Source organism: Bos indicus, chromosome 1 (genome assembly GCF_029378745.1).
Source record: "Bos indicus isolate NIAB-ARS_2022 breed Sahiwal x Tharparkar chromosome 1, NIAB-ARS_B.indTharparkar_mat_pri_1.0, whole genome shotgun sequence".
In the NCBI taxonomy this organism is placed as follows: domain Eukaryota; kingdom Metazoa; phylum Chordata; class Mammalia; order Artiodactyla; family Bovidae; genus Bos; species Bos indicus.
Genome location: NC_091760.1, coordinates 44,948,608 through 44,960,979, shown reverse-complemented (window position 1 = coordinate 44,960,979; position 12,372 = coordinate 44,948,608). Strand labels below are relative to the sequence as shown.

The 12,372-nt window shown below is 38.7% G+C and overlaps 2 protein-coding genes across 5 annotated transcripts in view; one reads left to right on the top strand and one right to left on the bottom strand.

Annotated features, from left to right (window-relative positions):
* CMSS1 (cms1 ribosomal small subunit homolog) overlaps positions 1-12,372 on the bottom strand; it is a 394,532-nt gene that overhangs the window by 272,267 nt on the left and 109,893 nt on the right. The window lies entirely within an intron of this gene.
* Positions 1-12,372, top strand: part of FILIP1L (filamin A interacting protein 1 like) — a 308,123-nt gene that overhangs the window by 193,840 nt on the left and 101,911 nt on the right. For all 3 annotated transcript variants that reach the window (XM_019969020.2, XM_070787063.1, XM_070787039.1), the window contains exon 4: positions 7,164-7,342. In XM_019969020.2, coding sequence (XP_019824579.1) covers positions 7,164-7,342 — 179 coding nt within the window. The remainder of the gene's footprint in view (positions 1-7,163; positions 7,343-12,372) is intronic.

The following is a 12,372-nucleotide window of genomic DNA, read 5'->3' as shown; positions in this document are numbered from 1 at the left end:
GAGGGAAGAACGCAGAATCCAAGACTGTTTCAACCTCCTATTTCTTTCCAACCTGCTTACCTTATTAGCATTACCTTAAGGTAATTCTTAAAGTACTTATTTTAAGCAACTATATAATTTTGCTTTTAAATTTTATTTTATAATTTTCACTGTATAAACATAGTTGTGTTTCTGTCTTCAGAATGCTTAATGTCTAAAAGAGTGACAGACAACAAAAGATCACACAAAAAGTATATTTTATACACACACACACACACACACACACATATACTATGTTAATTTTGTAGTGAAAACCACAAAGCACTATGAGAAAGTATAACAGGGGATCAAGTTTAGATAGGAGAATCAGGAAAGCCAAGCACCAGAGAATAAGCAGGGGTTAGTCAAGTACATCATAAAGAAATTCCACTTCCAGCAACACTGTGGATGACATATGATGAAATCGTATCACTAAAAAATACATAAAAACACTAGATAAAATATCTAGCATACCCTCAAATGCATGGATGAGCTTTACATGGAGCTAGAGAAATCCTGAAGCCAGGAACTAAAATGGGAAATTTCCAGAGACTAGCTTCTGGTTCCACATATTTTGAACCTTTCTCTTTAGCAATCCACACACTTCCAGTGCTAGAAGCCAAAAGACACACAGTGTTCATTTTGCAGGACACTGGTCTTTCATTTCTGATGGTGGCTGGGTGAGCTGGCACATGCAGAGTGCTCCCAAGACTGACAGGAGAAAGGCAGATTGTGAGTGAGCTGAAGCTCAATAGCTGACTACATACGAATAACAGTGGACTATCACCATTCAGGGGACAATAAAACAAGGAAGGGCTTTCAGAGGAGTCTGGCAGTGGTAGTGCAGAGCCATGAGAATCATGCCCCTATTTCCAGCACCTGAGATACTGAGGCAATGTGAGAATTAGCAGTCTCTATTTTAGGATTCTACTATTATCCAAGAAAATCAAGTTTCAGTAAAGACAGAAAAGAAGATGGAACATTTTATGAATAGCATATTTGGTTACCTTTGATCTACTAAAACAGCTAAATAATTTCTCAGCTGTCTGAACTAGCTTTATCTCTACCACTACATTCAAGATAATCAAAGAAAAAGACAATCTTCAAAGGGCCAACAAAAAAGAAGAGAACCAAAGCCAGAAAGAAGATCAAATCCCAAAGTAGGGTGATCTGTGACTCAGGAGTTATTAAAACAAAGGTCATTATTTTCTAAGCATAATTAAGTGACCAAAAGCAAAAAGATTGACAAAGTCTCTGTTCTTCATTCTGCTTAACCACCAGGACAATCCAACCTATTGGAACACACTGGATCTCCTTCATCCTGGGCAAGGAGTTGGATTGTGTTAGGGTTTGCAGGTAGGATATGACATCAAGGAGGCTAAAATGATAAGCAGGAAGATTGTCACTGCATGGTAAACATTAAGGAGCCACTGTTAATCTTTCTGCACCTGACACTCCCCTAAAGTGACTAAGTCTTCCTGTTTTCTTCCCCAGGCTTCATTCAGTCTGTAAGTGGGGCTAGATCAAAAAGGGGCAGTGGTTCTCTGATAGTCCCATAGTGCTTAATGATACACCACCTCACACTGTTCCTGTTTAATGTGTATATCTTATCTGTCTAGTAAGAGGATAAGCACTGAGACTTTAAAATTCTCCCATGGCAACCATCACAGTACTAAGTACATACAGCATAATAGACGCTTAATAAATAGTTTTTACCTTGAGAAAACTGTGGCAATACAATTGCTCTTAGAAATCAAGCCCAATCACTATATTTATAATAAAAAAACCCCAGAAGTACAGAACACTTAAGTGGCTTCACCAAGCACACACACACAACTGCTGGGAAATGAAATGAGTTCAGAAGAGCTCAAGTCCATCATTTGATGTGGCAGGAATGAAGAAGAGACTGAACTGAGAACCAGTGGCGTATTTCTAAGGACCATTTGGGGTATGGAGAAATGAAGGAACAGAATAAAACTTCAAGTGTAAGCTAAAATGTCTCTAGAATCACTTACACTTCCTTCGGGAACTTTCCCTCTGCAACGTCACTATTCAACACCTTTCCAATTTCTGCTGTTGACAAACATGAGGTCCTTACCTGTTGCACCAAACAGCATGCAGTAAATTTAAGTCTTGCTTCAAGAGTCATGGAAGGTGAGAGAAGGAAATCCCAGAGAATTCGACATTTCACTGATATGAAGGAACACACAATTCTACACAGGAGTAAGCAGAGAAACTTATAAATGAAGGACAGGAAAAATTTGGGGTGGAAGGCGGAAAAGGTTTCCATGTTTCAACACTGAAAAAAAGCAGTACTGAAGCACCACCGTGTGTTTTAAGAACCACTTGAAGCCTGGTGTGGCTAAAGACTAAGTGAGAAAGATGGGAAAGTACAGAATGAGAATGGGGTAGAGAGGTCAGGAGGCCAGATGGTGAGAGATGTTTCAGCTCTGAATAGGAGAGTGGAGTAATCCCATTAGTGGAAGATCACGCTATCATTGATGAGGAAGGGCTGGGGTGGGGGCAGTGGGTTGAAGGAAGGGACAGCCCTTACAAAGTTGTATAATAAATAACGGACAATGATTCTTTCCAATCTTCCTTCCTTACAAACAAACTACAAACAAACTAAGTAGGGAAAAACACAATGGAAGGTAATAAAAGATGAACTAAAGCTTCTCTTTTTTTCTTTTTTGGGCTGAACAAAGTTTCATATTCATGTCCATATAACTACAAGAAGCTATCTGAGGAAGCTTCTCTTATGAAGCTGCCCTGTCATTCATTTATGCTTTACTAAATACCTACTGTGAGCTTCTCTGGTGGCACAGATGGTAAAGAATCTGCCTGCAACGAGAGAGACCTGGGTTCGATCCCTGGATTGGGAAGATGCCCTGGAGGAGGGCACGGCAACCCACTCCAGTATTCTTGCCTGGAGAATCCCCATGGACAGAGGAGCCTGGTGGGCTACAGTCCGTGAGGTTGCAAAGAGTCACACACAATAAGCGACTAAGCACAGATACCTTAACAATAATTATTCATTTATTAATTCTAGGGCCAATCTTGTGATAAATTGAATGTTTCTCTAAGTCAAATGTCAAGATCTCCAAATTAAGGCTGATTCTATCACTATTTCACTTTAAAATTCTAAAAGCAGTTGATTTGAATCTCCCTTATAATGCAGTCTAATGTTTGGGCAACTGGAAGGAGTTTTCAGAGAACTATTGTTTCTTGAGACCCAGGACAGTTAACACTACAACCTCCCTCTCAGAAGGTGGTCATTAGTTAAAAGTGACTCTGCCAGCAGGCAATATAACCAAGCAATTTCAGCTCCACAAAAGACCTGGTCACATTTATTAAAAGTCATGAACACCTGTATGACATGAAGTACTTTTGTGTGTGTTAAAGTATCATTATAAACTCATATTAGAAAACCAGACAGCCAGCTTAAATGTTTAGAGGTCAGCTGGATTCTGTCTGCTGGGATACCTATATTCCCTTCTTTTTCTGAAATGATTTGGCCATTTTTGTGCTTTGGATTCCTGGTCAAATACGTGATTTTTAAGGATGTACAATTTAAACTGGCTTCAAATTCAAGAGTCACAAATTTTAAATCTTTTATAATAAAAGCAAAGGGCAAAATTAACCAATATTATGGCTTATAGTTTTGTGTTTAGCTCATCTAGAAAGCCACATGCTTTCAAAACCATGGTCTTATACGGATTTGAATTTATCACTGGCCAAAGCTCCTGAGCTACTTTTGTTTTAATCAGCCGACTTCCCTCTTTTCTTTTTTTTTTTTAAATGTTTAATTGGAGCTTTACAATACTGTGTTGGTTTCTGCCATACATCAACATGAATCAGCCATAGGTACATGAATGCCCTCCCTCGTGAACCTCCCTCTCACTTTCCACCCTATCCCACCCCTCTATGATGCAGCTCTCTGCATCATACAGCAAATTTCCACCAGCTATATATTTTACAGATGGTAATTTATACATTTCCATGCTATTCTTCCAATTCGTCCCACCATTTCCTTCCCCAACTGTGTCCACAAGTCTGTTCTCAATGTCTGTGTTTCCACTGCTGCCCTACAAACAGGCTCATCAGTACCATCTTTCTAGAGTCCATATATATGCATTAATATGCAATACTTGTTTTTCTCTCCACTCTGTATAACAGGTTCTAGGCTCATGCACCTCATTAGGACTGATTTAAATGTATTCTTTTTAATGGCTGAGTAATATTTCACTGCATGTATGTACCACATCTTCGTTATCCAATCATCAGTCAATGAACATCTAGATTGCTTCCATGTCCTAGCCGTTGCAAATGGTGCTGCAGTGAACACTGGGGTACATGCATCTCTTTCAATTATGGTTTCCTCAGGATATACGCCCAGCAGTGGGATTGTTGGGTCATACGGTAGTTCTATTACGAGTATTTTAAGGACTCACCATACTGTTCTCCTTAGTGGTTGCATCAATGTACACTCCCACAAACAGTGCAAGTGGGTTCCCTTTTCTCCACACCCCTTCCAACATTTATTGCTTGTAAATTTTTTGATGACGGCCATTCTGACCAGTGTAAGGTGATACCTCACTGGTGTTTTGTTTTGCATTTCTCCAATAATTAAGTGGTGCTGGGAAAACTGGACAGCTACATGTAAAAGAAAAAAACTAGAGCACTTCTTGACATCATACAAACTCAAATGTATTAAAGACTTAAATGTAAGGTCAGAAACTATATAACTCTTGGAGAGAAACATAGGTAGTGCACTCTTTGACATACATCACAGTAAGCCCCTCTTTGACCCACCTCCTAGAGTGCGTGCAGGGTTTCCCAGGTGGTGCTAGTGATAAAGAGCCTGCCTTCCAATGTAGAAGACAAAGACTAATGGAAATAAAAATAAAAATAAACAAATGGGACCGAAGTAAACTTAAAAGCTTTTGCATAGCAAAAGAAACAATAAGCAAGATTAAAAGACAAGCCTAAGAATGAGACAAAATAATTGCAAATGAAACAACTGACAGAGGATTAATCTCCAGAATATATAAGCAGCTCATACAGCTCAGCATCAGGCTGTCTTTTCTCCACTGTATATTCTTGCCTCCTTTGTTAAAGATAAGATACTCATAGGTGTGTGGTTTATCTCTGGGCTTTCTATCTTGTTTTATTGATCTATATTTCTGTTTTTGTGCCAGTACCATACTATCTTAATGACTGTTGCCATTGTAGCATAGTCTGAAGCCAGGAAGGTTATTCCTCCAGCTCTGTTCTTTGTTCTCAAGACTGCTTTGGCTATTCAGGGTCTTCTGTGTTTCCACACAAATTGTTAAAATTTTTGTTCTAGTTCTGTGAAAAATGCCACTGGTAGTTTGATAGGAATTGCATTGAATCTATGGAGAAGGCAATGGCACCCCACTCCAGTACTCTTGCCTGGAAAATCCCATGGACGGAGGAGCCTGGTAGGCTGCAGTCCATGGGGTCGCTAAGAGTTGGACACGACTGAGCGACTTCACTTTCACTTTCCTGCATTGGAGAAGGAAATGGCAACCCACTCCAGTGTTCTTGCTTGGCGAATCCCAGGGGCGGGGGAGCCTGGTGGGCTGCCGTCTATGGGGTTACACAGAGTCAAACATGAATGAAGTGACTTAGCAGCAGCAGCAGCATTGAATCTATACATTGCTTTGCATAGTATAATCATTTTCACAATATTGACTCTTTATCTCTCCATCTGTTTGTGTCATCTTTGATTTCTTTCATCAGTGTCTTGTAGTTTAGGTCTTTTGTGTCTTTAGGTAGGTTTATTCCTAAGTATTTTGTTGTTGTTGTTGCAATGGTGAATGGGATAGTTTCCTTAACTTCTCTTTCTAATTTTTCATTGTTAGTGTATAGAAATGCAAGGGATTTCTGTTTATTAATTTTATATCCTGAAACTTTACTATATTCATTGATTAGCTCTAGTAATTTTCCAGTGGAATTTTTAGAGTTTTCTATGTATAGTATCAAGTCATCTGCAAATAGTGAGAGTTTTACTTCTTTTTTTCCAGTCTAGATTCTTTTTATTTCTTTTTCTTCTCTGATTGTTGTGGCTAGGACTTCCAAAACTATGCTGAATAATAGTGGCAAGAGAGGGTACCTTTGTCTTAATTCCTGATCTTAGAGAAATGCTTTCAGTTTTTCAGCACTGGGAATAATGTTTGCTGTGAGTTTGTTGAATATGGCCTTTATTATGTTGAGGTAGGTTCCTCCTACACCTACTTCCTGGAAGGTTCAATATACACAAATCAATCAATGTGATACACCATATCAACAAACTGAAAGATGAAAACCACATGATTATCTCAATAGATGCAGAGAAATCTTTCAACAAAATTCAACACCCATTTATGATAAAGCCCTCTTTTCTTTCTTGATTCCTTGCTTGCTTATTTTGTTTTCAATCTGTAACCATATACTAGACACCTACTGTAGGCAAATCACTCTATTAGATGGTAAGAATTTAAGAAAAATAGAACGTAGGCCCTGCTTTCAGGGAGTTCACAGTCCAGTAGAGTAGACAAGTGTAAGTAAGACAGAAAGGACTTGGTGTTTACATTGGGTCACATTCACACTCTATACCAAGACAGAATTGGTTCTCAAGTATTTGAAAAGAGTACACCAACAGTTTCATACATAATGCTGTGAAAAACTGGCTGTGGACCCAAGAAACATACATGGGCAGAGAACTTTAGGGAGGGCTGGGGCAGGATCCATCAGCTAAGGGAGCGGCAGAATCAGACACTGTCCTTTACTTTCCATCATTCCTCTAATACGGTTTCTTTGGAGGCAAAAGAAGCAGCAGAAAGATATTCAGATATCTACAGAGGCACTGATTTTTATTTTTGGTTAAGAAAAACATGATGATGTGGGAATTAAGATTCCACAAGCCATGTGGTATGGCCAAAAAAAAAAAAGACGGAAGGTTACATTTGGGTTGAAACATATCAAAATGTATCAAAATTAAGAAGAGTAATGATAAAAGCTAAACAAGGAAATCAGAAACCCATTGTTGAATTTGTTAAAACTTGGACCATTTCTAAAAGCAGGAGAGATGGCAGTTTTATGAATGCTTTGTACTTAGATTATTAATGTATTTTCTTTTGTAGTTGGACAAAGTCGTGGAACAACATAAAGAATCGCATAGACGAATCCTGGAACAGCTTTTAATGGCAGAAAAATCTCACAGGCAAACCATACTAGAATTGGAGGAAGAAAAGAGAAAACACAAAGAATACATGGAGAAGAGTGATGAATTCATAAGCTTGCTAGAACAGGAATGTGAAAGGTAAGGCTACTCGGGACAAGACAATGAAGTATTCTCAAACTCTTCCTAACCTCTCACTATGGGTTGGGTATTATACCAAGGGATACAGGGATATACAATGAATATGACAGCCTCTGGTCTCAAAAACCTCATGGTACAGAGTGAAGAAAAGGATATGTTTAAAAACAGTATCAATGTAACACAAGAATAATCAGGTGTGATAGGACTGTGGAAATGTAAGTGCTGGGCACCTCACCTACTTCTTCAAGGGGGTGCCCTGTGAAAGCTGCAGAGAGGAGGTAATGGGTCTAGTCCTTGTGCAAATAAGAATGGAAACCACACACAAGGCAAGGGCAGAAATAAGTGCCACAGCATAGAGATAAGACAAGAGTATGGGTACTGAGGGAATGCAAGCTTTCCACAAGCTTTCCATATGGCATAGCACAGGGTGTGAGCAAAGGAAAGGCTGGCCACGGGCGCTGGATTTTATACTGTTGGCAAGGAAGAACAAATGACAAGTTATGAGAAGGAGAATGAATTGATTAGGGATGCTTTCTTAATGAACCATTAAGGAAAGATAGAAGAAAGACCGGAGGAGCTTTAACCTGGAGGCAGATATGTGTTCCAATGGCTAGAGGGTTAGGGATAACAGGGTGTAATGAGAATTGTTTATGAGGTATAGTCAATATGAATTTGTGACTAATGTGACTAGAGAGCAGAGCAAGGAAAACAGAAATGCCATTCTCCCAAATCATCCCACCCTGGCCCTCCAATTAAAATAAATAAATTTATATTTTTAAAAAAAAGAAAATAGAAAGTTATACTCCTGGTTATTCACCAAGGTGCAGAAGGTGGGAGTGGCGCACAGCTTTTTGCTGTTGCAGGGTTTCTGGTTCAAAAGGGGGAAGGGGGTCTTGCTTCAGACAAGTTGAGCATGAGGGACCTGGAGTGTTCCACTGTCCAGTGGGGAGAACAATATGTCTAAATAGACAATCCATGGTTAGAAATGTAGGTCTGGGAAAGGCTGGGCTGGTGATGTGTTTTTGCAGCTGGTGAGAGCTGAAGCTATGGGTGTTGGTTTGGTGAGGGGAGAGAATTTTGAGATGGGAACTCTAGAAAACACCACAACAATCCATCAAGTTAGGGTTTTCGTCCAAAAAAAAAAAAAAAAGGGTCAAGAAGGGAAGCTGAGCAAGAATAAAGAAGGGCGGAGGACTAGAAGAATCAGAAGAGAAAGCAAAGAGCCAAACAAGGAAGGACTCTCAAGAATGAGTGAGCAGTCAAATAGCACAAGATAATACAGAAAAAGATGGGCAATAAGGAAGACACTGAAGAACTTAATGAGTCATTTCAATAAAACAGTGAAAGCAGAAGCCAAATCACAATACTCTGAAGAATAAATAAGAAATGAGAACACAGAAGCTTAGAATGTGAACTAGTATTTAGAGAAGGGAGAAAATGGTTAGTAAATATTTTATAACCATATGGAAGGCAGATTATTTTGCTCAACTTTGATTCTCTATTCTGAATCTCCTTAGAAAGTTTGCACATCCCTATTAAATTGAAAGGACAATGACTCTTCTCTATTAGTATTGCAAAGATAGAAAATAACCAATCTCAAATTTTTACTGGATCTTTGTTTCACTTTTGTTATTCCATGGATACTTCTCTTACAAGTTACAGGGCTAATGATGCTAGATTCTAACAATCACAGGAAAATACAGAAAAAATAATTACTTGTGAGTTCCCTTTTCTAAAATACTAGTAGTCTCAACTATTTTATTTGACTACTTGCAATTCATATTTTAGCAAGGTATCCAAATTACATAACCAATGGCGCTCCCATCCAGTTTCTTTTTCTACATTCATCAGGGGTTTGTTTTCTACTCACCACATAGAGAGGGGTCTTGTTACTTTGCCCCTCATGAACCTGAAGTATCTTCAGGGGCAAGTTAAATGAGCAAAAAAAGTCTGGCACTGAGGGAAGATCTGATTAAGACATTACCGTATACAATTTGGTATTCGATAAGACAATGTCATATTAAATACTATTTCGAACCCTGCAGTTTGTCGCCCGTGGCCTCATTTAGCCTCCACACTTACTTGGCACTAACTTGTTGAACACAGACACTTCCTTTCATCTCTCATTATTATGAATATTTATTCACCAGGGTCAGAGTGCTGCCCACCACAGAATAAAGAAGTAGGCAGGTAAATCCCTGCCCCAGGGGCTTACTAAACATTAACAGAGAAGATAAGAGGATACAGATTTAGGGTGGAAATGTGGAAGGCTCTTGGTGGTATAGTCCCAGTGCTCACGGTTGTATCTCTACTGTCTTCTGAAGGAAGGTTGAGAAGGGCTATCCAGAAGTAACCCTATAAAGTTGGGAGGCAGATGGTGAAGATTATTTAAATCAATAGAGAGTAAAGAAGAACAGCACTGAGAAATGAGAACACAAGAGCAGTAGGAATAAAGGCCATGGCTAGAGCAAAAGGAAAATAGTGAGATGAATGTAAATTGTACACCATAGACTCAATATATTAAGAATGGTATTGCCACATGTATCAAAGTAGTTTAAGGGGGAGAATTTTAAAAGATCATATTTTTTAGCCATATAGGACACAAAGTTTTTCTGTCTTGAAGAATAATGAAAGTAAACAAGCCATTAACCCTCCAAATTGGAAAAAATGACTGCAGTGATTCTCATTCCATGTTTAGCCATTCCAGAAGACATGGGAATATTCACCTATTTCTATTTGTCCAGGCACAGCTTCCAGATGGAACTCTTTGGGTATGAAAGTGTTAAGCCTATTCTCGACTCACAAGATAACACAGACAATACTTCTGCTCTACCTGTACATCACAGTCCCTGGAGCTTGGCTGTGTTGGTGCACTGACCCTTCCTGCCACCATGCTTGTAGCAGGGAGATTGTGGGCCTCATAAGGCATAACTGACTTCTACTTGCTTTAAGGCCATGTGCATAAAAATACTAAATGAATACCACCTCATGAAGAGGAAATGGGGGAACTAGTAATTTCAGGTAAATATATACTGAGGAGGTGTTTACACAAGAGAGTACAGTACCATTCACACATCTCATTCTATGACAACAAATGACAGAACAAACCTAACTTTAGTGAGAGTACTTCCTCTCAAACATGCAGCCACCCCTCACAAAAACAAGACTAATTTTTTCTAAGAAGTCAAAGAATAATGTTTCCTTCCTCTAACAGAGTGATATAAGCCACTCCCGAATCAGTGACCCTCAGTACAAAGAAACAAAGATATCATAACCGCCATAAAAGTGGTTTGAGTGAATACAGCCATAAATATAGCTCTATAACTATAATATAGTTTCTGACTGGAACTCTGAGAAAACACTGAAAGTTCAGAGCTCCTATTTTTAGTGTTAGATAACATCTACTTGGAAATTAAATAAAAATTAAGAAATACACGATTGAGATAGTTAATGAGACCTTAGAGGGTGTAATAATGGATTTCAAATTCAGGCTCCATTTCTGTGTTTTCTTTGGAGAATTCATTTTATGTGGAAAACCCTAAAGGAGGCTGATGTCACACACTGAGTTGAGGCCAAAATGTCTGCCAAATGATGTCGTTGTCGTAATCAGTAAACAATTGGCTTTCCCACTGCAGAAGGGTGGGGGCAGGGAACAGCTCAGGAAACCCTGTTCCCAAGTGTGTTAATGTAAAGTTTCCTTCACTGTTATCTGTGCAGTTTGGTCTGTCCATAAAATAATATGTCCACATTTCATGACAACTTTCTGTTCACCAACCAGCTCCAATGTGTGGATATGTGTATCACTGATGACCTGAATTATGTACTTGGCTGAATTACAAGTGGAGTCTATGTGAAAGGTTTTATACAAAAGCAATGCCAGTAATTTTTGGCCTTTTTGGAGGACTTCACAGGAAAGCCAAAACAAAAATCACTTTTAGTCAGTGCAGTTTTGCAAAATTTTCCCATAAGTGAAATGCCAATTTTGTCTGTACTTTCAAAATAGCTTGCATAATTTTTTTTTTTTCCTTTTTCAGTTTCAATGGGGGAAAAGGCTGGGAAGAAAAAAAAGTTCCCTATTTTTTTTTTTTTTTTAAATCATGCTTTCTTTCTTAGAACATTAAAGCAAACCATGTATACTAACCATATATATTATTGCACTTCTGGCCTTGAAACCACCACTGAAGTAGGAAACAAACATTGTTATGGCAACTCTGTCTAAAACTGTGACTTCAACTATGGATTTTTTGAAAACCTTAAATTACTTTTTATAATATCTTCGCCAAGTAGGTTAGCACTGATAGTTGTGATCTTATAAAGCAGGACTTCAAATGGTAGCTTCTCAAAAGCCACATAGTAAGGAACGAGTCACAGGCAGAATTAATTTATTGCTGCTGTCCTGCCCAAGTGCGACTAGACAGAACAATGGCTCAGGGGGCAGAAGGGTCTTTGCAGCAAAGTCAGCAGGAGCCCAGCTTCAAGGCTGTTGCCTTGACCATATCTTGGGTTAAGTCCTTAGTAAAGAATAAAACATTTTCACCTTTCCCTTTGGCTGAAGCAACTTTATAAAGATTTCTATCATTAACTCTTTTCTACTATGACAGGCCTGTTTTCTAGATGGGCACCAGGAAAGGTGAGTGAAACACTGAGCCATATTTGACTCTCCTGTTAACTGAATATATTGGATTACTTTCAAAGGCTTCTCTCAAAAGACATCAAATCTTCTTTCTAGAGGTTTTGAATACTCCCTTGAAATATATATAAATGAACGAGTGTATTAATCTATTTTTTAGTTAAACTAACTAGTTACTTAGCTATTTAATGCTGCTGGCCACTTACTCATTCACTAAAACCAAACCAAAACAAAACAAAACAACCCACCCAAAACCCAAACCAAAAACACCCCAATTAATTAAATGCCTGTTATATGCCAGGTCCTACACTAGATACTAGGAGAAGGAAGTAGATGAGTTCCTCACTGGCATATAACCCCAACTCATTTGTGCATGTGTAGGACAGAGACACCACTATAG